The sequence below is a fragment of the Lontra canadensis genome, unplaced genomic scaffold (genome assembly GCF_010015895.1).
Source record: "Lontra canadensis isolate GAN:19392208 unplaced genomic scaffold, GSC_riverotter_1.0 scaffold19, whole genome shotgun sequence".
NCBI lineage: Eukaryota > Metazoa > Chordata > Mammalia > Carnivora > Mustelidae > Lontra > Lontra canadensis.
Genome location: NW_022631013.1, coordinates 24717158 through 24742321, shown reverse-complemented (window position 1 = coordinate 24742321; position 25164 = coordinate 24717158). Strand labels below are relative to the sequence as shown.

Below are 25164 nucleotides of genomic sequence, written 5' to 3'. Positions count from 1 at the left end.
TGACTCTGTTACCTGGAATCTTTTCACAGCTGGGTTCTTTATGTGAATGGCAAGGAAAAGATAACAGACTGTCCCTCCGTGAATGATGACCGTTGGCACCACATTGCCATCACTTGGAGGAGTTCTGATGGAGCCTGGAAGGTCTATATTGATGGGAAACTATCTGACGGTGGTGTGGGCCTCTCTGTTGGTTCACCCATACCTGGTATGTCTTAGCTAAAGGAATATAATTCTGTTAGATGCCAGGCATGGAAGCACTTAGATGAACATCACATTGGCTAGCTTTTTTGTCCTTGCTTCTGCACAAAGGTCAACAGTTATCTCTCCCATTTTCTACTCCCCGATTACCCAGACTTTGAATTATTAGAAGCTTTTCCTAGGTGAGCTGTGTGACTCCGTGTAAGAAACGCATTTGGGGACTCATGGTAAGACTAGCAAGACACAGGCTGAGCTAACCATGGAAGGTTACTAAACTGTCTTCCAAGGAGGAGGGGAATTGCTGGTATGTTTTGGTTGCTTGTTTTGTTTTGTGATAGTGTATATAGGATACAGGTATATCCAATGTGGAGGCTGGAGCAGTGCTAATACTATCTGTCTTTTATGCCCTTTTCAACTAGAACTCAGACTGTCTTATAAAAAGTATTCAGGGAATTTTTGTTTGAAAGAATGCAGAAGTACTAGGTGATACAGGATTCTCAGTATCACATATGAAAATCCACCTGCTCTGTTTAGATCCTTCTATGACATACATGATAGGAAGCAGAAAAGTTGGAGGTTCCTTGTAGTAAATAAGGAAACATTAAAGATATTTCAACAGGAAGTGACATTAGGTAAAGTGGGGCAGTGTTTCCTTTTCTTTTAAGTATTCTTGCTTTCAGCTATCTCTGGATAGTGGGATTGCAGGTGAATTTTATTTTCTTCTTTATTCTTTTCCCATATTTCATAATGACCATGTATTTCCTTTATGGTTAAAAAACTAGCATTTCTATGTTTAAGAAAAATAAACCCTGATAGAAGAGTGAAAGTAGGTTAAAGGGATCAGAAAATAAACCACTGAGACTGTAATAGTAGCCACCCAAGGAGGTGGTTGTCTGACCACGGCAGGTGAGGATGAGTTGGAGTGCGTAAGTGTTACGGAGCCCCAACTGACAGATCTTAGTGAGTGGCTGGCTTCAGGGGGTACTGGGTCCATTGAAGAGTCTGTTAGCTGAGAGAGGAATTCTAGGAAAAAGGACCATTATCAGAGCAGGCCTGGGGGTGAAGGAAGAATTTCTACTGGATTTTAGACATACTGAGTTTGAATTCTAATCACAGGAATACATGCAACTAAAAACATAGGTTGATACCACTTGATAACAAATTGACAGAGTTGTTTTTAGTGATAGGTTGTGATTGGCAAGGATTCAGTATAGAAGACACTTTAGAGTGCTGGAATGAAAAATGATACAACCTTTCTGGGAAGCAATTTAGAAACTTTTGTTGAGAACCTTTAGAGAAACCCTTGGCATGCAAACAACAATTCAACTGCCAGAAATCAGGTTAAAGGAAATAATCAGTGGTCTGAATAAATACTCATGTATCAATATATTTACCTCAGTGATACTTTTGTACCAAACTTGGAAACAATTCCAGTATCCAATAAGAAATGGTTGTTTAATTAACTAATTAATTAATTAGACAAAGTATGGATTATAATGTATTCATCTATAAAATAGCTATTAACTTATTTCATGAGTTTTAATGAAATGTCCATGTCCAAGAAGAAAAGCCAGATTCAAACATGATATATAGTATGATCCTGTGTTGTATGTTTTGAAACCTCTCACACACATACACATATGCTGAAAAAAGTAATAAAAATAAAACCTAGGAGGAAATATACAAAACCATTAAGTGATTCTTTTTTTCTGGATAAGAAGAATTCCTTATGCTTTATATTTTCAAATTTCCTTCTGTGCATGTTATCAATTTTTAATGATTACTTTAATAAGAAAAGGACATAGTCTGGGAAATCACAAAAAGGGGTTCTACATATATTGATTGGCAGGACTGAGATCAGATGGAGAGATTGTTGAAGGAAGAAGAGCAGAGGCCATGACTAGAAGCCTGAGTGCATCAGTGTCTTTTTTTTTTTTTTTTTTTTTTTTTTTTTTTTTTTAGTGCATCAGTGTCTTAAAAGGTAGGCAAAAAAGAGAGAGAGAATGAGCACAAAGATTCGAGGAGAACCAGGAAAGGATGACTTCATGAAAAGAAAGTGAAATCAGCCCAGGCCCTGGCAGGAAACCAGGGGCACCCCCAAGGAGGAAAACTAAAGATAGTTTAAGGAAGGATGGATTTTCAAAGGTGTGCGCAGAATTAAAAGAACCAAAATAATGACAGTAAAAGACACCCATGACTAGCGACAGTGGAATGGCCCAAGAGATGGGCCCAAAGTGACAAGGAGTGGGAGTTGTTGCCAGAATTTAGGCAAACCTAAACCTTGCCTGGGAGGAAGGTACCCAGGAAACTAAACTTCTCTTTCATATGACTTTCTTATCTCGGGTTGGTCCTTCCATTGGGCAGGTATAAACAGAAGCCAGAGGAACAAGGCAGCCAGATGGTGTGAACCTTTGTGGGCACAAAGCAGAGTTGAGGAGGGTGGTAGGTATCTCTGGAGGGGCAAACACAGACTGTCCAGTACATCCAGGAAGGACAGTTAAATAGAATGAAATGGCCGGTAGGAACCGATGATAAAAAGAAATCAGCAGAGGTGACTATGAAGCATTCCCATTGAATTTGCCGCTGGCAAATTTAGAAGTTACCTTAGAGCTGGTGATAGAAATTTAAGCATTCCAGGATTAAGAAGAAAATGAAGAGCAGTTCCTGGTAGCTTGTCATGGAAGGTGACTTCCTGCAAGGACGGAGGCAAAACAGAACTCACCTGTTTGGTTGACATAAAATATTACATGCACATATGTATGTATATGTGCAGTTTTTATAGTTACATGTTTGTAAATCTAATATAATATTCTAAACCTTCTGTGGCTATTTTTTAAAGTTGCTCTAGATAAAATATTGAAATTGGCCTTATAGGTAAAATGTGTAGGTAATTTGGTTGTTCAACAATTTTCCCCGATACCTTTCTATTGGCAGTGATTTCAGTAAGTTAGCATTTTTGGAATAACAGACATGAAGTCAGTCTTCCTCCTTATTTCTCTCCTGTCTTTAGGTGGTGGTGCCTTAGTTGTTGGGCAAGAACAAGACCAAAAAGGAGAAGGATTCAACCCAGCTGAGTCTTTTGTGGGCTCCATAAGCCAGCTGAACCTCTGGGACTATGTCCTGTCTCCACAGCAGGTCAATTCCATTTTCAGTGTATGACAGTAATGAGCTGCAAAGGTACAAACCTAGTGAAAATGTGAACAGACTAATGATGCCATATCTTACTGCAGCCTCTGGGTTTTCACACTTGACCACCGATATCATTTGACGCTATGGTCATAGACTAAGCTAGGCGGAGGTTATCAGCAGTCACTTTCAGTGAATCCCCTTTTCAGTTTCTTGTTGATGTATTTAAATCTCATTAGACAAGATAATTTTAAGATACTTTGTAATTTCCGAGCTTGAGAGAATCAGAATACGGGTTCACATCCCTCTGACTAAAGATGCAGAAATCGAGGGCTGGCCATAAAACCATGCTTAGAGAGTAACAAAGGAGCCTGTGGTAAAGCCAGTCTGGAGTCTGACAGCCTGGGTTCAAATCCCAGTTCTACCACAGCCTTGTTGTGCTGGTTTTGAACATGTTAACTCCATCTCTCGAAGCTTTGGTTTTCTTATCTGTGAAAGATGTCCAGATAGCGTAGTAGAGTTTCAGCAGATCACACACAACACGACAGGTAGAGTCATGGTCTTGTTTGCCACATAGCGAGGGCTTCCAGATGTCTACCCTTATTATTATAGTGGCAGAACTTGTTTAGGCCTCAGTTTACCCACCTCTGGATCAGAGGCAGAAGACAGGAGAATGCGGTGTGGGGAACCTCTACAACACCTCAATAAACTGCAGAACTTGAGACAAGAAATTCTACGTGGAGAACTCCAGACTATCTGGCAACTGGCATATTTGGGAGAAGGGAGGATGGGCATGGAGGAGAGAGAGGGAGGGAAGAGACTTCTCTGTTACCCCCGAAATCATACTGTACAAAAGCCTCCTTCCCTTCCCCAGCCTCCCCCCAGATCTGTGGATGTTTTCAAGACTACTCAATTAAGATTTAATAACTCTGTCATACTGAAACAGATAAGGTTTATCTAAAGACGCATGTTTAAACTTCCAGGTGAAGTCACTGGCTACGTCATGTCCAGAGGAACTCAAAAAAGGAAATGTGTTGGCCTGGCCTGATTTCCTGTCTGGAATTGTGGGAAAAGTGAAGATCAATTACAAGAGCATATTCTGTTCTGGTTAGAATGTTCTCCTTCTATTAACTGCCATCTCTTGACTATTCCCAGGATTTTCCTGCAAAAGGAGATGATTCCAAAATGCACTGTTGGTCAAGTAACCTGCGCCTGTCAGTCTGTTGTTTAGCTAGGAATTCACCCTTATTCTACCTTTATCCAAAGGATTTATTTTTTTAATACTTAAACACATGCTATATTGGAGAGTACAGAGTTCACTGTGGAGAAACCTTGGACAACGGTAAAATAAGATTAGGAAAATAGGGTTAGAGGAAGGATATGGTTAATTTTTAAAATGCCACCAAAGCCCTGTCCTGTGCGAGATGGGCACTTGCAGCTTCCTAGCAGCCGTCTAGGGACAGATGGCACAGAGAGAAAAGCAGTGGGCATGACAGCCCACACACTGCCTAATCCAGCTCTGAATGGTCATAAAACTCAATGTATATGAAGAGGTTTCTAAATCTGTCCTAGAATTCAGGGGTTTTGATAACTTACAAGTACATTTCATTAATATTTCTAAAATACCACTTTTTCCTTAAAAAAATTCAGCTGACTTTTGTGGCAAGAGGAAAAGTGGTGGCCTCAAATAGGGTTTGTTTTTTTAGTCATTTTGCTTGCCAGTAATCTGGTCACATGTCACCTTGTAGCATGTGTGACTTAGTAGCAGTAGCATGGCTCTCAGAGGCTGGCACAAAATATGATTTGAGACGCTTGACCTGACGACGCTGCCACGAGGGTGCTGACAAGCCGTGTGCCTGTGCTCTCTGCCCGCAGATTGTCCACCTTTAGAAGGATCAGTACCTCATCTGCGAACCACCTCGGCCAACTTAAAGCCAGGCTCCAAAGTCAGTGTGTTCTGCGATCCAGGCTTCCAGATGGTTGGGAACCCTGTGCAGTACTGTCTGAATCAAGGACAGTGGACACAACCACTCCCCCACTGTGAACGTGAGCTGCCTTTGTGGACGGCCTTTCAGTAGATCCTGACCGATGTTGGAGCACAGGGACACTTTTCAGGAATGCTAGATAAAAGCTAAATACACCACAGTCGTAAACACAGTAGATATTCATGGAATAGTTCACTCTCTGTGAGGGAGATGGGCGATGAAGGGACCAGCCCTGTGGCTGCCCCCCGGGCGGGATAGGGAATGGGATGGGAAGGGAAGTCGGAGCTGGGAGCTGGAGCCCTAACGGAGGTGGGTTACGGCTGGGTGGGAAATGGGAAAAGATCTCTTGAGTTGGATGCGTGCAGTCATTTATTTACTCAGGGATTTTAAACCACGCACTATGTGCTAGACAACGATCTGTGTCCTAGCGATGCAACAGCTGCGAGAAAGTCTCTTTTATGGAGTTTACACTGAAATGGGAGAGACAGGAGATAACAAGTAAATATGGTTTATTTATAGTGAAGAAGAACAAGGTCCGGAAGTAAGGGCTTTGGAGAAAAATAAAGCAAAGTAGGGAAATACGAAGTGAGGGTTGAGGGGAAGCCAACTGCCTCATCAGTGGAGCAATCAGCCAAGTTCCTCCATAGCACCTGTCCCCGCCGACACGTGTGTTTCCTGTGGCTTGTTTCTCTACTCCCACTAGAGGGTAGGCTCCACAGGCAGGGGCTCGTCTCCGTGGCTCATCACTGTAACTTCAGCACCTATGACGGTATCTAGTGGGACCTTCATAAATGTTTTGTTTTTATTAATGAGGGGCAGGCCCGCTCTGAGCCAGAAGGTCTGCTGGATGCTGAGGGCACAAGTTTGGCTACAGCCTGCCCCCCCCCCACTTCCTCCCACCCCCAGGGCTCTGCATCTGCGTTTATGCACAATGAGAAAGTCCCGCTAAACTGAACCGCTAGCTTAATACAGACAAAATGCGTCCAGCATTTTGGTCCTCATGTAGCTGTGCTCTTCCCGGCGCCCTTACAGGCATCCGCTGCGGGGTGCCGCCCCCTCTGGAGAATGGCTTTTATTCAGCTGAGGATTTCCACGCTGGCAGCACAGTGACCTACCAGTGCAACAATGGCTACTATTTGCTGGGCGACTCGAGAATGTTCTGTACAGATAACGGAAGCTGGAATGGCATTGCACCATCGTGCCTTGGTGAGATAAATCTTGGCAATACCATCTGGGTTCATTCTAGCTCCCTGGGAGACAGTCTTCCCGAATTCCTGAGGCTTTCTTGTGACATTCCTTTGTTAACGTCATCTCATCCCAGTAAGCCCTGGGCAAGCCACAGTGACAAAACAGCTGTCCCCAGACGTGCCAGAAATATTTGGAATTGCTACCAGGCTCGATATTGAGACTGTTTTCATCTATCTCTGTTCTTGTACTTACCACCTCTAACGTGGGGGAATAATAGCTTTTATTGTGTGTCTGCAATGTGATCATGACTACTATATTTAGTATATTTTCACTCTATAAAAGTATCTATAGTGTTATGCATTAAGCAATATGTGATGACTTAGAAGTAAAAAAAAAGAGTATTTGATATATAAGAAAAAAATCAACTTCACTACCTGTAAGCTATCTTCATTTTAGACGTTGACGAATGTGCACTTGGGTCAGATTGTAGTGAGTATGCTTCCTGCCTGAATACAAATGGATCCTACGTTTGCTCATGTATCCCACCCCACACAGGAGATGGTAAAAACTGTGCAGGTAACTAGTATGTGTATAATTGGGAAGCTTATTAATTTTTTTTTATTTAAGTATATATTCAAATGTATGTTACTTAAAAATACAACAGTATTTTCAAGTCCAAAGGACAGGTGGAGAAGAGAAAAACTATCTTAAAAAAAAAAAAAAAGACATACAAATAACCACTAAAGGAGCTTTAAATGAGCCTTCTGCCTCTCCCAACTTCCCAATCTCCGGAAAATAAAAGAGAGAGCCAACCATACCACCAGAATGTTGAAGCAACATCTGCATAGTACAGGGATAACAGAGGGAATTTAGAAATATCATCACCGGCCTCTGTGACCACAGTCAGAGCAAAGAAGACAACTTCACCATCAGTATGTTTCCCCTGCCTCAGCCACACAGAATTATGTTATTGAAAAAAATTGACATGTTCCCTTATCACATCTCTAGATTTTATCATAACTTTGGTAATACAGGCCCAACTCCCAGAAAATAGAAAGTAAAGAGGAAGTCTCAAAATCAAGTCTTATAATGGCATTTACTCTTTGAGAGAATTCATTTAAAGTTCTCAACTTACGGGGCACCTGGGTGGCACAGTGCATTAAACATCCAACTCTTAATTTCAGTTCAAGTGATGATATTAGGGTTGCAGTGTCGAGATGCACGTCAGACTCCACACTCAGCATGGAGCATGCTGGAGATTTTCTCTTTCTCTCTCCTTCTGCACCTCCCCCAACTTGTGCATGTTCTCTCTCTCTCTCTCTGAAATAAATACTTTTTTTTTTTTTTTAAGTTAAAGTCTTTGACTCCTGGGGTGCCTGGGTGGCTCAGTACATTAAATATCTGGCTCTTGATTTTGGCTCAGGTCATGATCTCAGGGTCCTGAGACTGAGCCCAGCATCAGGCTCCGTGCTGGGTGTGGAGCCTGCTTAAGATTCTCCCTCTGCCCCTCCCCCCCCAAGAAAAAAATTAAAAAATTAATTTAAAAACAAATACAAGTCCTTGACTTCCACGACCAGAATGACCTTCAGAAAGACTGAATCAACATATCTTCCCTTTTTGATGATTCAAGTATTATATTTACTCCTATCCAAGTCTAGTTGTAAATATCCCTTTAACTTACTTCTCTTCCTAGAAATGGTGACCAACCCCAATTCGTACATAGAAAGGGTTTCTGATCCATAGTCTGTTTGGAAAGGGAGGCTGGGGATTTTTCTCACATCTGCCTAGGGACGGCCTTTGGCTCAATTTGATAGAAAGCCAGTGTCTTTTAAAAAGGTAGGCATGAAGTCAGGGGAGGTAGGAGCTGTTAAAGTTCTTCTAATAAACTCCTGGTACCACACTACTTCCCAATAAACAACTCCCTTTTAGCCAGATAAATTTTGTATATTTTTGTTAGTCACTGTGTTTCAAAATATTATCGTTTAAATGTCTATTAAATGTATGTTCTCATCTAATGTCCAGTGTACCCCAGCCCTTTCCATATCTCCCTTCAAAAGCTTCCCTCGTGCCCCTAAGATTTAACTGGTACTTTGACTGTAGTGAAATTTTTTTGTCATGAGACCCTGTGTGGTTGTGTGAACACCACTCATTGTCCCATACAAACTTTTTCTCTCTTTCAAGAACCTATAAAATGTAAGGCTCCGGGAAATCCAGAAAATGGCCACTCTTTTGGTGAGGTTTATACACTGGGCGCCCAAGTCACATTCTCGTGTGACGAAGGATACCAGCTGTTGGGAGTAACCAAAATCACATGTTTGGAGTCTGGAGAATGGAGTCATCTGTTACCATATTGCGAAGGTATGTTTCATAAATTCTCCCAGGTTCATGGTGTTTGGCAATACTAGAAATTTAAGGTATAGATGTGTCATGTGTTAGGTTGTATCAATATTCTTTGTATTTAAAACCCAACTATTGGGTTCATCTTTAAACGTGACAAGAGAACTTAGAGCTGCCCTTGAGCTTTTAGAGATTTTTATATACACTGGCAAAAAAAAGCAACACTTCCTTTGTTTTTGCACCTTCTAGCTGTTTACTGTGGTGTACCTGCTATTCCAGAAAATGGTGGCATTGATGGGTCAGCATTTACCTATGGCAGTAAAATAACATATAGGTAAGTGTGTAAGATTAACACTACATTGTAGAAATTGTTAGTGACATGCTGTCTGTGACCTAAAACTGAAAGAAAGGTAGAAGAATCCCAGAGGATGTTTTTTCATTAATATGGAATTAATTGGATTATGTGTAGTGCAGAGGAATCAAGTTCAGTAACCTAATGGTAGCATTCCTATCTAGAATCCTTAAATCCCTTGACAAGTAACTTATCATTGAGACCAGCATCCTTGAGGACCGGTGCCATGGAGGTAGGCCCTGCAAGCTAAGGAATGTTCTCGGTTATAAGCTGGAGCTTTGGCTCAAGCACTCATACTAAACCAGACCATTCTCAAACTAGGAATTTTCTGTTTGCACCTATTAATCCATGACGTAAACTGGGGACAAGCCAAACTCTTCATTTTTCTACTTGTCACTCAGCAAGGTTCCCTATGGGGGAGATGTACAGTATTCAACCTTGGAAATAATTTTAAAGCATTATTTTAGTAGAAAAGAAAGAACTCTTCCAATAAATTGTAAAGTGTAAATTCTCAATATTTTTAAAGGTTTTGGTACTGATAAAATTATGCGAAATAAGGCAAATTGTATTCTGTAATCTACATTTATCCTTTTTAGGTGTAATAAAGGATATATGCTGAATGGTGATAAAGAATCATCTTGTCTTGCAAGCGGTTCTTGGAGTCATTCTCTTCCTGTGTGTGAACTGGCCAAGTGTTCTAGCCCTGAAAGCATAAATAATGGGAACTATATTTTGAGTGGGCTTACCTACCTTTCTACTGCATCATATTCATGTGAGAGCGGATATAGGTAAAGTCCGTAGACACCACAAGCTTCCTAAAATACCCCGTTACCCATTATTTACTCCATAGGTTTCATTTGTGTATAACTAGCTGACTTTAGACACAAGTTTCTAGATGTAAAAGATAGTCTCAGATTTGCATGCTTTGTGAGGACTGGCTTATATGCTGGGAATACCTAGGGAAACAGTCTACCTAACTTTGACTCTGGGAGCTCTAGTTGAGTCACTATAAACATTCAGTCATTAAACATGAAAGCAAAAAAGTGTTTCGGAGGCATAGCATAGTATCTGGATTTTTTTTTTTGGGGGGGGACATAACTTACCACACTTATACTGAACATTGCATGTGATGTTACAAAAAGCATGTCACAACCTAAGTTCTTAATACTGTAACAGGTTGATTCGATCAGTGTTATGCATGGGGGTATATGTGTATGTTCCAACAGAAGGGACACTAGGGCAAGGCTGCAGTCAGAAATTTGGCCAGCAGGATCTGAAGTGAAACAGATCCAGTGAGTAGAAAGTCAGGTGACACACACAGATTCAGGTAGGCAAACAAAGGTGGGTAAGTGACGCCATTGGAATGTGAGGTTTGCGAAATCAAAGGAAGACCGGAGGTCAGAGTCAGGAGCAACAGTGCACACACCCAGACTCAGGACAAGGACAGTGTCCTTTGACTTCAGTTACCCTGACTTCCTGGGTGTCTGTCTCTGTTATGGCTGGGTCCCAACCAGCCTATTAACCCCTTCTCATCCACATAATCCCTTGGCGAGGTCTGAGGGCCCTACTCCAGCACCAGGGAGCCCCTTTTATTTTGCAGCAGTTGTGATGTTGTTTAGCCCATTCCATGACAGAGGCACTCTGGCTTCCCTTCTTTGTATATAATCGTCTCCACGGCGGTGAATAATAGCCATTCTTTCCCAGCTTACAGGGCCCTTCAGTTCTTGAATGCTCGGCCTCAGGCAGCTGGGACAGAGCGCCACCTACCTGCCATCTCGTTGTCTGTGGAGAGCCGCCGGCCATCAAAGACGCTGTCATCACAGGGAGGAACTTCACTTTTGGAAACACTGTCACTTACACCTGCAAAGAAGGGTGAGTGGTCCTGGGAGGGAAGGAAGCATTGGGAACCTCAAGGAAGGGGATGCTCCCCCGCCCCGACCATGGAGATGGGCTCCACTGAACACTAAATTACGTTTCCTGGACACCAAAGCCAGAGAGAACTTTATGCTCTGTTGCCTGACAGCAGAGAGCAAAGCATATTCTCCTATGGAAACAGTGTGTTTCTGGAGTTAGAGTAATTTGTCAAATTAGGCCTCCAATAGCAGACACTGGGCAATGCAGTAGAAAATAGCTTTATACTTAAAGATGCAAAAAGCACATTTACATAGGCATCTGTGGGGGCACCTGGGTGGTCTGGTCAGTTGAATAGACATTGGTGTGTTTATCTTTGGCAAACCTGAAGGCAACACTTTGAGTCACAACCTAAAGATGACACGTCTGCAGAGTAAAAAAGATTATAAAACTCAGGTTATTCTATTTTTAATGATCTCATTTCATTCAGAGGTAAAATTTGAAAAACAAGGAATGACGTACAGAGAATGGGAAGGCTCCCTCTGGGGTGGTGTCTGCTTAGCATCTCAGGGAGGTTATAAGGAAGTGAAGGGTGTGTGAATCCCCACGACATCTGACTTGCATTTCATTGCTTCTCCACGCCCCCTTCATGCTTCTTTAATAAATATTTTCACCGTGAATAGTGCTTTCACACTCCAGATTGACCAGAGGTGTTTGTCACGCAGTTGGAAGCAGCGCCAGCAGGAATTTGCCACTTTCTGGGTTTGTAGCTCAGCTCTGTCCTTCACTGTGTAGCTTCAGGGAAATTGTATAACCTCTCTTTGCTTCGAGTGTCCTATGTAAAAACAGTTTCATTCAAGGTTCATACTTCTGGATACTGTGAGAAATCAAATGCCTAGTATAAAGCCTGGCCTAGCCAGGGAAAAAAACCTTAATTAATTCAACCAACTTTGCCATTATTATGACTGGAGCACAGATGAGATAGCAGTTTCTATTCTAGCATATTTCTAGCATAGAAGTTCATTTCACCTGGATGGAAGACAGTCCCAGTAGAACAGGACTGCCAGCAGGTGGCGACAATATCTATCTATCTATCTATCTATCTATATATATATAGGGCCACGTATATATATATACACACACACACACACATATATATATATATACACTATATATATTGGGCCACATATATATGTATATGTATATATATACATGTATATATATTGGGCCACATATACATATATGTGTGTGTGTATATATATATATAGGCCACATATATATATATGTGTGTACATATATATATAGTGTGTGTGTATGTATGTGTGTATATATATATGTGTGTGTGTGTGTTTATCCATATAAATATTTATATATTCTTATTTATTTATTTATTTGCAAAAATCTCCTGAGAGTCAGCTACTTGGATAAATAGCTGATGGAAGTCCCAAAACTTAACACCTTCTTAAGTGAAACAGAAATCTTTATTATTAAAACGGGGGATGAGTGATATAGGTAAAGGGAATTAAAAGTATACTTATCTTGAGGAGCCCTTGATGAGTAATGTAGAGAATGGTTAAATCACTATATTATACACCTGAACCTGATAAAACACTGTTTGCGCCTCCTCCAGCTCATGCTCACTCATATTCTCTCAAATAAATAAATAAAATCTTAAAGAAAGAAAGAAGAAGGAAGGAAGGAAGGAAGGAAGGAAGGAAAGAAAGAAAGAAAGAAAAGAAAAAAGAAAAAAAAGAAAAAGAGGAATAAAAATATATTTTAAAAAATTATCCAAAAACAAATGGTGGTATTTTACTATATTTCTTCTCAGAATTTTGTCTTTACATATTTTTTAGTATTAAAAATCCTGCTATAGATGCAATTTACATTTTTTTCATTACAAATCATTCACCTAAAATATATCCTAAGAGTTCTGAATCTGCCTAATAGTAAGTCTCTATGTTATAGGAAAGGGTTTTATTAAAAGAAGTACTAAAGGCACTAATTAAAATTACAACATAGCCATACATTTGCAGAGGGTTTTCCATTCCCCCAGGGCTTTCCTACACATTCTCTCCTCTTGTGCTCCCTTCCACAACGGTGGGGGTTTGGCAGAATAAACAGTATTCCAACTTGGTAGTTGAAGGGATTGGCCCATATCACCTTGCATGTTCCTTCTGGTCTAGGAAAGCAGACTCTCTATGGGACCTTTTGTCCATCAAAAAGATGGAAACCAAATCTACTCCCCTAAATCATGTATCTATTGAAGGATATGAGAATAGTTTTATGAAAGTGCTTTGTATGTCCATTAAGAATGAAGCAGAAAATGGCTTTATTATCTTCTCTGTCATCATTATTGCTATATAGGGTGATGACATTTTAAAATAATGTAGGAAAAACTGTCTTAAGTAGTTAATCAAATTAATAGAAAGTATCTACAGTCTCCAAATCACTGCCACCTACATTTTGTTCTAAAAGAAAAAAAATCAAGCTATTAAGGGATAGTTTCATTTTTTTCTGGAAGTGAAACTTTTGGTGAAAGGAAGCATACTGATGGCCCTTGGCATACCCCTAACTCCACCTTGGGATGCTACGAGGATGCTAAAGAAAAGAAAACCTTTGTACTCCTCTTTTTTCTGGCCAAATGGCTAATGAAACATTTGAAATATACAGAAAAACACGAATAGTAATTATTAATCTCCACTTAAAGTTACCTGGGTATGCCTTCTTTCTTTCTTTCTTTTTTTTTTTTTTTAAGATTTATTTATTTTAGAGAGAGACATAGAATACAAGCGGGAGGGGCAGGGAGGGCGAGACTCTCTCAAGCAGGCTCCGTGATGGATCCCATGATCCTGAGATCATGATCTGAGCCGAAACCAAGAGCCCCATGCTTAACCGACTGCGCCACCCAGGCACCCCTCCTAGGTATCCATTCTTGAGAGAAAAGTACATGTTAAGTTTTTGCCATATTCTTTTTATGAAAGAAATAAAGTATTACAAATACAACCAGAAGCCATTCTCATCACTTTGCCGTTCTCCCCAAAGTAACAAAGGTGCATTTTTGTAAATCAGTAAAATTTATTTTAACAGCTATATGGTATTCCCTTGGAAGAACGAGCTGCCGGTAAATTACTGATTTCCTTACAGGTAGAAGGTTAGTTTGTTGCTCCTTTATTTGCTGATGTAACAGTACTGAAGTAAATTTCCTTGCTCGTGTCTCTTGGTACATAGGAGTATGACTATCTCTGGCTCAGCCACCGAAGGTTGAAGTTGTTGAGTTATGAAATATGCTTATTTTAAACTTCATGAGATAGCATTTGATATTTATCAGTCATGTCCTTTATGTTTTGTTTTGTGTGGATGTATCAAATTCAAGAAATCATCCCTACCCCGACGTCATACTGAGTATCTTTGCCTTTCTCCTGAGCGACACAGAGATCTTGGAAAGCACGAATTTCCATCCCCCTCTCATCTTAAATGTTTTATCGCTGTCTGTATTTTACGTCCTCCTATTTTACGACTTCTCAAATTAGTCATTTTTTAATATAGTCAGTGTTTATTTAGTTTGACTCACATGTTTATTAATCTCTTCATCACCATTGCGTTTTGTATCCCATTCTGTCCTTTTGGGTTTAATATTTCTACTTCCTGAAGAATATCCATTGCAATTTTTTTTTTCAGTGAGTTTCAGCATATTCTGTAATCTTTTTCTGAAAATAATAAGATTTTACCCTTGCTCTGGAATTACAGTTTAACCGAGTATACAAGTCTACATTAGTTTTCTTCCATAGACATTTTGAAAAATATTATCCCAGCGCCTTCTGTCTTCTCACGTTGCTACTGAGGATTCCGTCATCAGTCTGTTAGTGGTTCTTAACCAGGGGCAGTGTTGCCCAGCAGGGACGTTCAGCCATGTCTGGAGACATTTTTGGTTGTCACAGCTCTAGCTCTAGTGGACGGAGTCCCCGGATGCTGCTGAGCTGCCTACAATGCACGCAGCAGCCCCCACAACACAGAATTGTCTGGTCCCACATGGTGCTGAGGTTGAGAAACTGCTTGAATCGTGGTTCCCCTGTAAGTAGTATCTTCTCCCTTTGGTTTTTATTTTTAATTTATCTTTGTCATTCTGGTATTTCCTTATGATATGACTAAACATGTATTCACTGTCATTTGTCTTCCTTAGGACTCATGGTACTTACATCTGAGAATTCTTTTACCAATTTGAGCATATTCTCAGCCGTTTTCACGTCGCATATTCCCTCCTCTTCCCTTCTTTTTTCCCTATTTCTTTAAGTCTTAGATATATATTGGATCTTTTCTTTCTGTCTCCATATGTAGTACCCTGTCACATTTTCCATCACTTTATAAACTTGGACTGCATTTGGATATTTTTTCAGATGTCTTGTAGTTTATAGGTTTTTCTTTTCTACTATCTATAATCTGCTTCTAAATGCATCCATTAATTTTTAAAATCTTTACCTTTTCTATTTTTGCTTCTAGAATTTATGTTTGTTTTTCAAACATTTCTTTTAAAATAGTCTCTTCTTTTTAAATAGGATTTTGAGGTTTTTTTCTTTAATTATGTCAACATACTTATATAAATCTTCAGATTTTAGATCACTTTTCTGCTATCTCAATTTATTGGTACTCTAATCTTGCTGTTTGTTCTGCCTGCTGATTGACTCGTGATGGAAAACATGCTGATGTATGTTTTGTAATTTCAAATTTTATCTTTATAGTAAGCAGGACTTATTTTATCTGTGATAGTCCCTTATGGTTTAAGTGTGTGAATTATTTTTTTTCTACCAGGAATTTATGGAATATCACCAAGAAACCAATTTTACATTCATTTACAAGTTCGAAGGCTTTCCATGCCAAAGTAAATGGCATAAATTCTAACCTCAAATACACAGGAGATGAGACCTGGGATGGCTACCTTAGCAGGGACTTGATTTTCCCACCCAAAGCCATGACAATACAGAGATCCCACTTGTCCTGTCCCTGGGCCTCCGGGTGGGATTTTTCTACTTAATATCTTTTCAGTGAATGTCCTTCTAGGGCAAAGGTCCATGCCAGAGACTCAGCTCTCACTCTCTTTCAATTCCATAGTTGTATTTCCTGTCTCATCCCTTCTTCCCTTCCCTGTCCAATCTGATGGCAATCACAGCATTCAGTCACAGGCTTACTAGTCTGTTCTTAATTTCCTCTTCATTTCTGGCATGTGCATCTAAAATAACTTCTGTTATATTTCATCAAGTATGATATAAGGAAGGTTTTCAGACTATGGTATAGCCAGAACTAGAAGTTCTCTCCCTTTACTCCTTTTCTATTTCTTCCCCCCAAGAAATTGGTTGGCATAGCCAAGATGAACTGTCTGTGTTCTATTCCAGGATGGTGTCACTGTGTTCAAGTCATGGCTTTTGTGCAGTGCGCCTGTTTGTGCAATGGGCCTGCTGTCTCCTTCGGCTTCCTGAGATGCTGTTGGCTTGAAATGAGGGTTAGAACCTCTTTTCTCTCCAGCTGTCTCCACTCCCACTGCCCTCCACATATGGGAGCCACCCCTACCTGCTTCTTGAGGGCACATACGTTCATTCTTACTTTGGGCCCGGTGTTGCTTCTTCTCATGTCAGTGATGTGCTTTGCATAGACTCTCCCTTGAAATAAGGGGTAAAGAAACTGTCTCAGCTGTAGGATGGAAGAGCAAATACTTTATTTTTTTTTATATTAAAGCTTTTTATTTATTTATTTGACAGAGAGAGATCACAAGCAGGCAGAGAGGCAGGGAGAGAGAGAGGAAGGGAAGCAGGTTCCCTGCTGAGCAGAGAGCCCAATGCGGGGCTCAATTCCAGGACTCTGGGATCACGACCTGAGCCAAAGGCAGAGGCTTAACCCACTGAGCCACCCAGGTGCCCCAAGAGCAAATACTTTAGAAGACAGGAGCAGTAAGATGAATGCCAGGAAGGAAAGAAGCAAGAAGTACATTTCTGCCTCTTGTTCTAAAATTAACCTTCCACATTCACCTTTTATCAAAACACTAGGCTGGAAGCTTGCAGCTGCTTGCCCAAATAAATAAAATGATAAATTGTTACCCATTTTCCTTTTCATCCTATGTGTCTCCTCTCTTGGTGAGAAGCTCAGAGGAAAGGAAGGGTCATTGAAATCCTAAATTCTCATAGAATTTTCCGCCTTTGATTTTCTTAAATGTAGATTTCTAGATGCAATTACTGCATGTACTAAGGATAAAATTTTATATCGTTTTTAGTTGAAAACAGAATTAACTGCTGATGCAGATTTCTACTTTCCATCGATCTTATTAAGTTGCAGCCCTTTACCTATCTAGTATGCTGCTCTTTTAAGGCTCTTAGAAGGTTCTTTAAAAAGAGAAGAGCTAATGATCTACTAGGGAGCTCTCTCATAAAGCTTCCCACATGCTCATCAGTTGGCTTCCACTCAATGTATGAATCAAATCACTGAAAATTTTGTCTGCAGATTACTCTGCCCAACCTCCAAGAGTTTTTCAAAATTATTTGAGAAATAGGCTAATGAATTGCAGCAAATTCATCCTGAAATATGTCCTCCTGTGGCATCATTGTAATATTGATGGGCCATTTTTCTTTGGGATTATGGAGTAGGACGATTTGTTTTATGATATGTATGGCCTGATTTTAAATAATAGACTGCATTAGCATTCCCAGTGTCTCTTGAATGAGAATACAAAATGTCACAGCATAAATAGTCCGGCATTTTAGGTTTGGGCCAATACCAATTTTCCTGCTTTGGTAGCCAACATTTACAGGATGTATGTCATCATCTATATAAAACTTTATCATTTTTAAATGATTTTTCTCAGAGGGAGAGTGTGTGTGTGAACAGGGAGGGGCAGAGTGAGAGGGAGAGAATCTCAAGCAGGCTCCACGCTCAGTGTGAAACCCAGCTCAGGGCTCGATTTCATGGCCCTGAGATCATGACCTGAGCCAAAATCAAGAGTCGGATGCTTGACCGACTGAGTCACCCAGACGCCCCAAATGATTCTCTTAAGCAAATAAGCAGGTGAAGTATGTTTCATAGAAATTGTAACACAGCTTCAGACTCCTAACGTGAGGAAGTAACGCGGCATTTGGATCAGAAACCAGTCCTAGTTCAATCTAGGTGATAGCTCACAATTCCTCACTTTTTGTGATTTGGAATATATATACTTCTTTAGCATCTTCAAAGACTAACTGATGTGTTTTGGAAGAGAGTTGTTTTTAGTAAACCCCAACCCCCATCTTACTGAGCATTGTATTTAGTCTCAAGTACTGGCTTTGCTTCCACCTCTTGAAACCCCTCTGTGTACATCTCTCCACACCAGTGAGATGCCGGCCGTTCGGGTGTTTGTAGCTTGGTCCCGAGGTTCTCCTACAAACGGATCAGTGGAGCTAAGTGGGAGGCTTCACACGTCTCCTGACTGAGAGGTGATCACTCACATTGGTGCAGGGAGACCGGCATTTCAGCCAGCTCAGCCTCCAGTCTGCGCTTCTTTCTCATAAACGAAGGTGATTCTGAGTCTGTTCCTCTCAGAATCCTTCTGAGCCTACTCCGGTAGGTCTGTCGTCCATTTTCAATTGTGGTACCCAAAGCTGAATGTACACTGACACATGCACGTTAGAATATGGCGGAGAGAAAAACGCTGCATGGCGTGACATACACACACGTACAGAGATAACTATTTCGTTTCTCTTCTTCTCTTTCTAAATAAGTGAGTTTCTAGAAATGCAGTCACCCTTTCAGAATGCCTCTGTTGACTCATTCAACTTAATTTCAGTAGAATTCCAAAGTCTTTCCTATTGGCGGTCACTAAGCCGGGTTTTCCATCTGCTCAGCTTTTCTTTACTGTGTGTCTGTGCAGCCTGTTCCATCTTATCTTTATTAAATATTATCCTGTAAGATTAGAAACACTGAACTGGACCGTAAGCTCCCTGTTCCCCACCCTACAGTTACACATTGCTATGAAGGACAGTTTTTTGGCATTCCCAAGATGTGAAACTCCCAATGAGGGTATTTCTGTAAAGCAGTACTCCGTGGGTCATCCGGTTAATAAACCACTCAAATATTTTCCTGTCCTGGCAGCATTTTGTCTGCTAAAATCTTTTGAGAGTCCTTATAGAAGAAACTGTCAAAAGGCATTTCCAGTTCACTGTGCCTGCCACGTCTCTACCCATCAACCATCACGAAATGTCAAAACACGCAAAATCCTAGTGATCACCACTTCCTTGTTCCAGTGTTCAGATGCCATTTCCAACTATTCGTAAGTTCTCAGAGTGCCCCAGCCTTACCAGACTGCAAGCTCTTGGTTCATGTTACCCCTCATTCTCGAACGATTCCTTTTCTGCTCTTCTCTCATGACTCCTCTCAAAAGCATTTCCACAGAGAAGCCTTTCCATTCTCCAGGTAGAATTAAGCTTTTATCCTTTAAGCAGCTGCTGTAGGTGTGAAAGGGCCTGCAATGCACCAGGCAATGGATGGGGTAGGGAGTGCAGGATGGACACAGGTGTGTAAACAAGCAAATGCTTGAGCATTGCATTGTGTACCAAGGAAGTGGTTCTAGCCCATAGCATGGTCCTTGAGAATTATTTAATGAAAGACTAAATGTTGATTGGGTGTCATTAAGAAAAGTCAAAAACTAAGGTCAGGGAAAGAGACAGTGCGGGGTCTAAGAAATTATGGGTAGTGATGAAAATGTATTCTTTAAATTCATTTATTCATAATATATGTATTTAGTGGTAATTGTCCATTATTTTACAGAAGAGCTTTGCTGTGATTTTTCATTAGGGAAGAGTAGGTGGAGATTTTCTTTAAGATCAGGGGTCAGAGATCTACTGAAGGGCTGCCAAATTACTATACACAATTTTTGCATCCTTAAGAGGCTTTGAAGAATAAGGAACTGGAAGCAGATGCTTCTACCTTGAAGTAGCCAGGCCCATGAAATAAAGGGAGCATTTTATAGATGGCACAATGGATCCTAATAAATCAGGGATGTCTCAGGTGCTGTCTGTGAACTTCCACTAATGAAATATGCTAGCAGCATCAAGGGACCCATGAAAATAATGATGCATGGTTCAAAGTGTGCAGAGGATGTAAATTGTGCTATAAAAATACAGAACATCAGATGTCTTTATAAATGGAACTTCTACTCAGAGCACATTCTACACAGGAACAGTAGAATCTGGGCACTCAGACCTGGGATAATGGATATTTTAATAATAAAATTAGGCCTTTAGCATATTGTCTTTATATACCTTCCTATATCCTCCTAGACAGAAGCTATTTAAAAGCTTACTAAATTTGAATTCTAATAGGAAGAGCAGAATTTATCCATAACAATGAATTGTAGCAGACCCTAATTAGAGGCTGCATCGTGTTGTCAGGGACATCTATGAGGATTTTGAGACCGCTTCTTTCCCTAGCAGGATAAGTGGCCCTAGGTAAGGTAGATGCACACGTCTCTGCTGATGTTCTACCATTTTCTCCTCGATCTTTCTGCTTCCTATAGATTTCATAATCTGGCCAGTGAGGGGGACACATTCCAACCTCGCTATGATAGCAGATCCCTTGTAAAACTAAAAGGGACCTCAGGAGGAATGTGCTTGCTAACTGATGACTAATGAATCTTTGCTGAGGGCGCCTGGATGGCTCAGTTGGTTGAGCGACTGCCTTCAGCTCAGGTCATGATCCTGGAGTCCCAAGATTGAGTCCCGTACTGGACTCCCTGCTCAGCAGGGCGTTTGTTTCTCCCTCCAAACTTCCCCCTCTCGTGCTCCCTCACTCTCATTCTCTTTCTCTCTCGCAAATAAATAAATAAAATCTTTTAAAAAAATCTTTGCTGAAAGATGGATCAGAAAATTTGTACTAGGTGACACTGCAATGCAGTTTCCACAGGACACCCGCAAATTATGATCTACCTCATTCTGAAAAGAGAAAGGGAGCGGGGGCAACAACAACATCACGGAAAAGGGTTAAGTGTTGGACTCTTATAAATCAAATGCAATTTTTTAACTCAGCTGCTTGCAACTGTGTGACTCCAGACTGGGCTTTTAGCCTGTGGAACCACCATTCACTCATCTATAAAATGAAGAAATTAATATGTCTAAAAATGATTAAATTAGGTGCCTGATTATTTTCATCCCCTTATCCTTCATTAGGATCAAAATGACAGACGGCTCATGTGTTAGACATTCCTTTAAAATTCTGTCATCTTCCTCTTCAGTAAGAAAGCGAGAAGCAAGTTAAGAATGACTCACATGTAATTATTCTAATACTACATATCGTAATATTTTGTTCTCCTTCATTGAGAGGGCACTGGAGAATAATCTCGGATTTTTGCAAGTCATCAATCTGTCACCTTCTGTGGGAAAATACCTGTTCAAAGCACAAAGAAAGACTGAGAGTTATTAAGCGAAATTGATTCATACTGGTTGTATAGCAGAGCCATATGCAGAACACAGCTCGAAATGCTAACATTTGGTTGGATAAGGGTTTAGGAAACCCTGGAGACTAAAATTACAATTATTGCTTTAAATTTCATTGAATATAAGTAAGTACATAAGTTATGTGTGGGTTACATATGGTTCATCAGTGCTTTTGTTTCAAGGACTAGTGATAAAATCAACCAACTAAAACAGTCTATAGACAGATGATGTTCTAAATTTAAGCTGAGTCATTCTTATTTTTAAGGAAATGTGCAACAATTTTTAGAGGTCCTTAAATAGCAGAAATTTTAAATTCACTTCCCTTTCTAAATAAGCATTACTCTTAATATCAAGATGTATTTCTATTTCTTGAAGGAAGTTCATTTGATCAGTAAGCTCAGTATTCAAGCAGTAAATATTTTCTTTTCTTTCCAAGTTTTTATTTAAATTCCAGTTAGTTAACATACAGTGTAAATTTAGTTTCAGGTGTAGAATTTAATGATTTAACATTTACATACAACACTTGCTGCTCATCACAGGTGCACTCCTTAACCCCCATCGTGTAGTCAACCCATCCCCCACCCACCTCCCCTCTGGTAACCATCAGTTTGTTCTCTATAGGTAAGGGTCTGTTTCTTGGTTTTCCTCTCTTTTTTCCCCCTCCCCTGTATTCATTTGTTTTGCTTCTTAAATTCTACATGTGAATGAAATCATACGGTATTTGTCTTTCTCTGACTTACTTCACTTAGCATAGTACTCTAGTTCCATCCGTGTCACTGCAAATGGCAAGATTTCCCTCCTTTTAATGGCTGAGTAATATTCCACTGTGTATGTATGCACCACATCTTCTTTATCCATTTATCAGTTTGTAGACATTTGGGCTCTTTCAGTAATTTGGCTATTGTTGACAATGGTGCTATAAATATCAGGATGAATGTATCCCTTCAAATTAATATTCCATTGGGTAAATACACAGTAGTCTAATTGCTGGATCATAGAGTAGTTCTATTTTTAACTTTTTGAGGAAACTCTACACTATATTCCAGAGTGGCTGTACCAGTTTGCCTTTCCACCAACACTGCAAGAGTGTTCCTTACTCTCCACGTACTCACCAATACTTGTTGTTTCTTTTGTTTTTTGTTTTTGTTTTTGTTTTAGCTCTTCTGACAGGCGTGAGATGATATCTCATTGTAATTTTGATTTGTATTTCCCTGTTGATGAATGATGTTGAGCTTTTCTTCATGTATCTGGCCATCTACCTGTCTTCTTTGGAAAAATGTCTATGTCTTCTGCCCATTTTTAATTGAATTATTTTTTGGAGGATATTGATTCATGTAAGTTCTTTACATATTTTGGATACTAACCCTTTATTGGATATCCACTTACAAATATCTTCTCCCATTTCATAGGTTGCCTTTTAGTTTTGCTGATGTTTCCTTCACTATGCAGAAACTTTTTTTATTTTGATGTAGTCCCCATAGTTTATTTTTGCTTTTGTTTCTCTTGCCCAAGGGGACCTACCTAGAAAAATGTTACTATGGCTGATGTCAAAAAGAACACTGCCTATGTTTTCTTCTAGGAATTTTATGGTTTCAGATCTCACATTTAGGTCTTTAATGCGTTGTGAATTTATTTTCATCTATCGTTTAAGAAGTGGCCCAGTTTCATTTTTTTGCCTGTTGCTCTCCAGTTTCCCCAACGCCCTTTGCTGAGGAGACTGTCTATTTTTCCATTGTGTATTCTTTCTTGCTTCATGAAAGATTAATTGACCACATAATTATGGGTTTAAGTTTTCGGTTTTCAGTTCTGTTCCATTGACCTATGTGTCTATTTTTGGGCCAGGACCATACTGTTTTCATGACTACAGCTTTGTAATATAACTTGAAGTCTAGAATTGTGATGCCTCCAGCTTCTTATCCTTTGTTTTATTAATGTGCTGTATCACATTGATTGATTTGTGAATATTGAATCACCCTTGCAGCCCAGGAATAAATTCCCATTGATTGTGGTGAACAATTCTTTTAATGTACCGTTGGACTCAATTTCCTAGTATTTTATTGAGAATTTTTGCATCCATGTTCATCAGGGATATTGGCCTGTAGTTCTCTTTTTTTGTGGAGTCTGTCTGGTTTTGGTATCACGGTAATGCTGGGTTCATAGAATGAATTTGGAAGTTTTCCTTCTTTTCCTATGTTTTGGAATCGTTAGAGAAGAACAGGTATTAATTCTTCTTTAAATGTCTGGTAGAATTCACCTGTGAAGCCATCTGGTCCTGGACTTTTGTTTGTTGGGAGTTTTTGGATTATTGATTCATCTACTTGGCTGATTATCTGTTTGTTCAAGTTTTCTATTTCCTCCCATTTCAGTGTTGGTAATTTATGTTTCTAGGAATTTACCATTTCTTCCAGGTTGTCTAATTTGTAGGCATATAGTTTTTCATAGTATTCTCTTATAATTATTTGTATTTCTGTGGTGTTGGTTGTTATTTCTCTTCTCTCATTTGTGATTTTATTTATTTGAGTCCTTTCTCATTTCTTTTTGCTAAGCTGGCTAGGGGGTTATCAACTTTACTGATTTTTACAAAGAACCAGCTTATGGCTTCATTGATTTGTTCTACTGTTTTTTTGTTTTTGTTTTTGTTTTTTTTTTTTTAGTTTCTATATCATTTAGTTCTGCTCTAATCTCTATTATCCCCTTCCTTCTGATGTTTTTAGGTTTTGTTTGTTCTTTTTCTAGATCCTTTAGGTGTAAGGTTAGGTTGTTTATGTGAGATTTTTCTTGCTTCTTGAGTAGTCCTGTACTGCTAGAAACTTCCGTCTTAGGACCACCACTTCTGCTGCATCCAGCAGTTTTTGAACCAATGTGTCTTTGTTTTCATTTGTTTCCCTGTATTTTTTCATTTCTTCTTTTATTTTCTAGTTGACCACATTCATTGGTAGCATGTTGTTTAAACTCCGTGGATTTGTGGTTTTCCCAGATTTTTTTCTTGTGATTGGCTTCCATTTTTATATCATGGTGGTCAGAAAAGATGCATGGTATGACCAATCTTTCTGAATTTGTTGAGGCTTGTTTTGTAGCCTAATATGTGATCTATTCTAGAAAATGTTCCATGTGCCCTTAAAAAGAATGTATCCTGCTGGTTTAGGATGGAATGTTCTGACTATATATGTTAAATCCATTTGTTCCAGTGTGTCATCCAAAGCCATTGTTTCCTTGTTGATTTTCTATTTAGATGATCTGTCCATTGATGTAAGTAGAGTGTTAAAAGTCCCCTACAATTATTGTATTATTATCGATTAGCTCCTTTATGTTTGTCATTAACTGTTTTATGTATTTAGATGCTTCCATGTTTACATTTGTTAGATCTTCTTATTGGAAATCCCCCTTATAATGATATAGTGCCCTTCATCTCTTGCTACAGTCTTTGGTTTAAAATATGGTTTGTCTGATATAAGTGTAGCTACTCTGGCTTTCTTTTGACATCCTTTTGCATGATAAATGACAACTGTTTCTCCATCCCCTCACTTTCAGTCTTTAGGGGTCTTTAGGTCTGAAATGACTGTCTTGTAGGTAGCATATAGATGGGTCTTGTTTTCTTATCTGTTCTGACATTCTGTCTTTTTTTTTTTAAAGATTTTATTTATTTATTTGACAGAGAGAGATCACAAGTAGGCAGAAAGGC

General features: G+C 39.7%; 1 protein-coding gene across 2 annotated transcripts in view; it reads left to right on the top strand.

Annotated features, from left to right (window-relative positions):
- The window catches only part of SVEP1 (sushi, von Willebrand factor type A, EGF and pentraxin domain containing 1), a 179184-nt gene that overhangs the window by 110871 nt on the left and 43149 nt on the right, over positions 1-25164 (top strand). Inside the window, exons 27-36 of one of the 2 annotated variants that reach the window (XM_032860831.1) lie at positions 30-205; positions 3209-3333; positions 4308-4431; positions 5200-5370; positions 6342-6515; positions 6954-7073; positions 8679-8855; positions 9084-9168; positions 9783-9974; positions 10891-11058. In XM_032860831.1, the coding sequence (XP_032716722.1) occupies positions 30-205; positions 3209-3333; positions 4308-4431; positions 5200-5370; positions 6342-6515; positions 6954-7073; positions 8679-8855; positions 9084-9168; positions 9783-9974; positions 10891-11058 (1512 nt within the window). The remainder of the gene's footprint in view (positions 1-29; positions 206-3208; positions 3334-4307; positions 4432-5199; positions 5371-6341; positions 6516-6953; positions 7074-8678; positions 8856-9083; positions 9169-9782; positions 9975-10890; positions 11059-25164) is intronic. The other variant, XM_032860832.1, reaches the window with a different exon arrangement.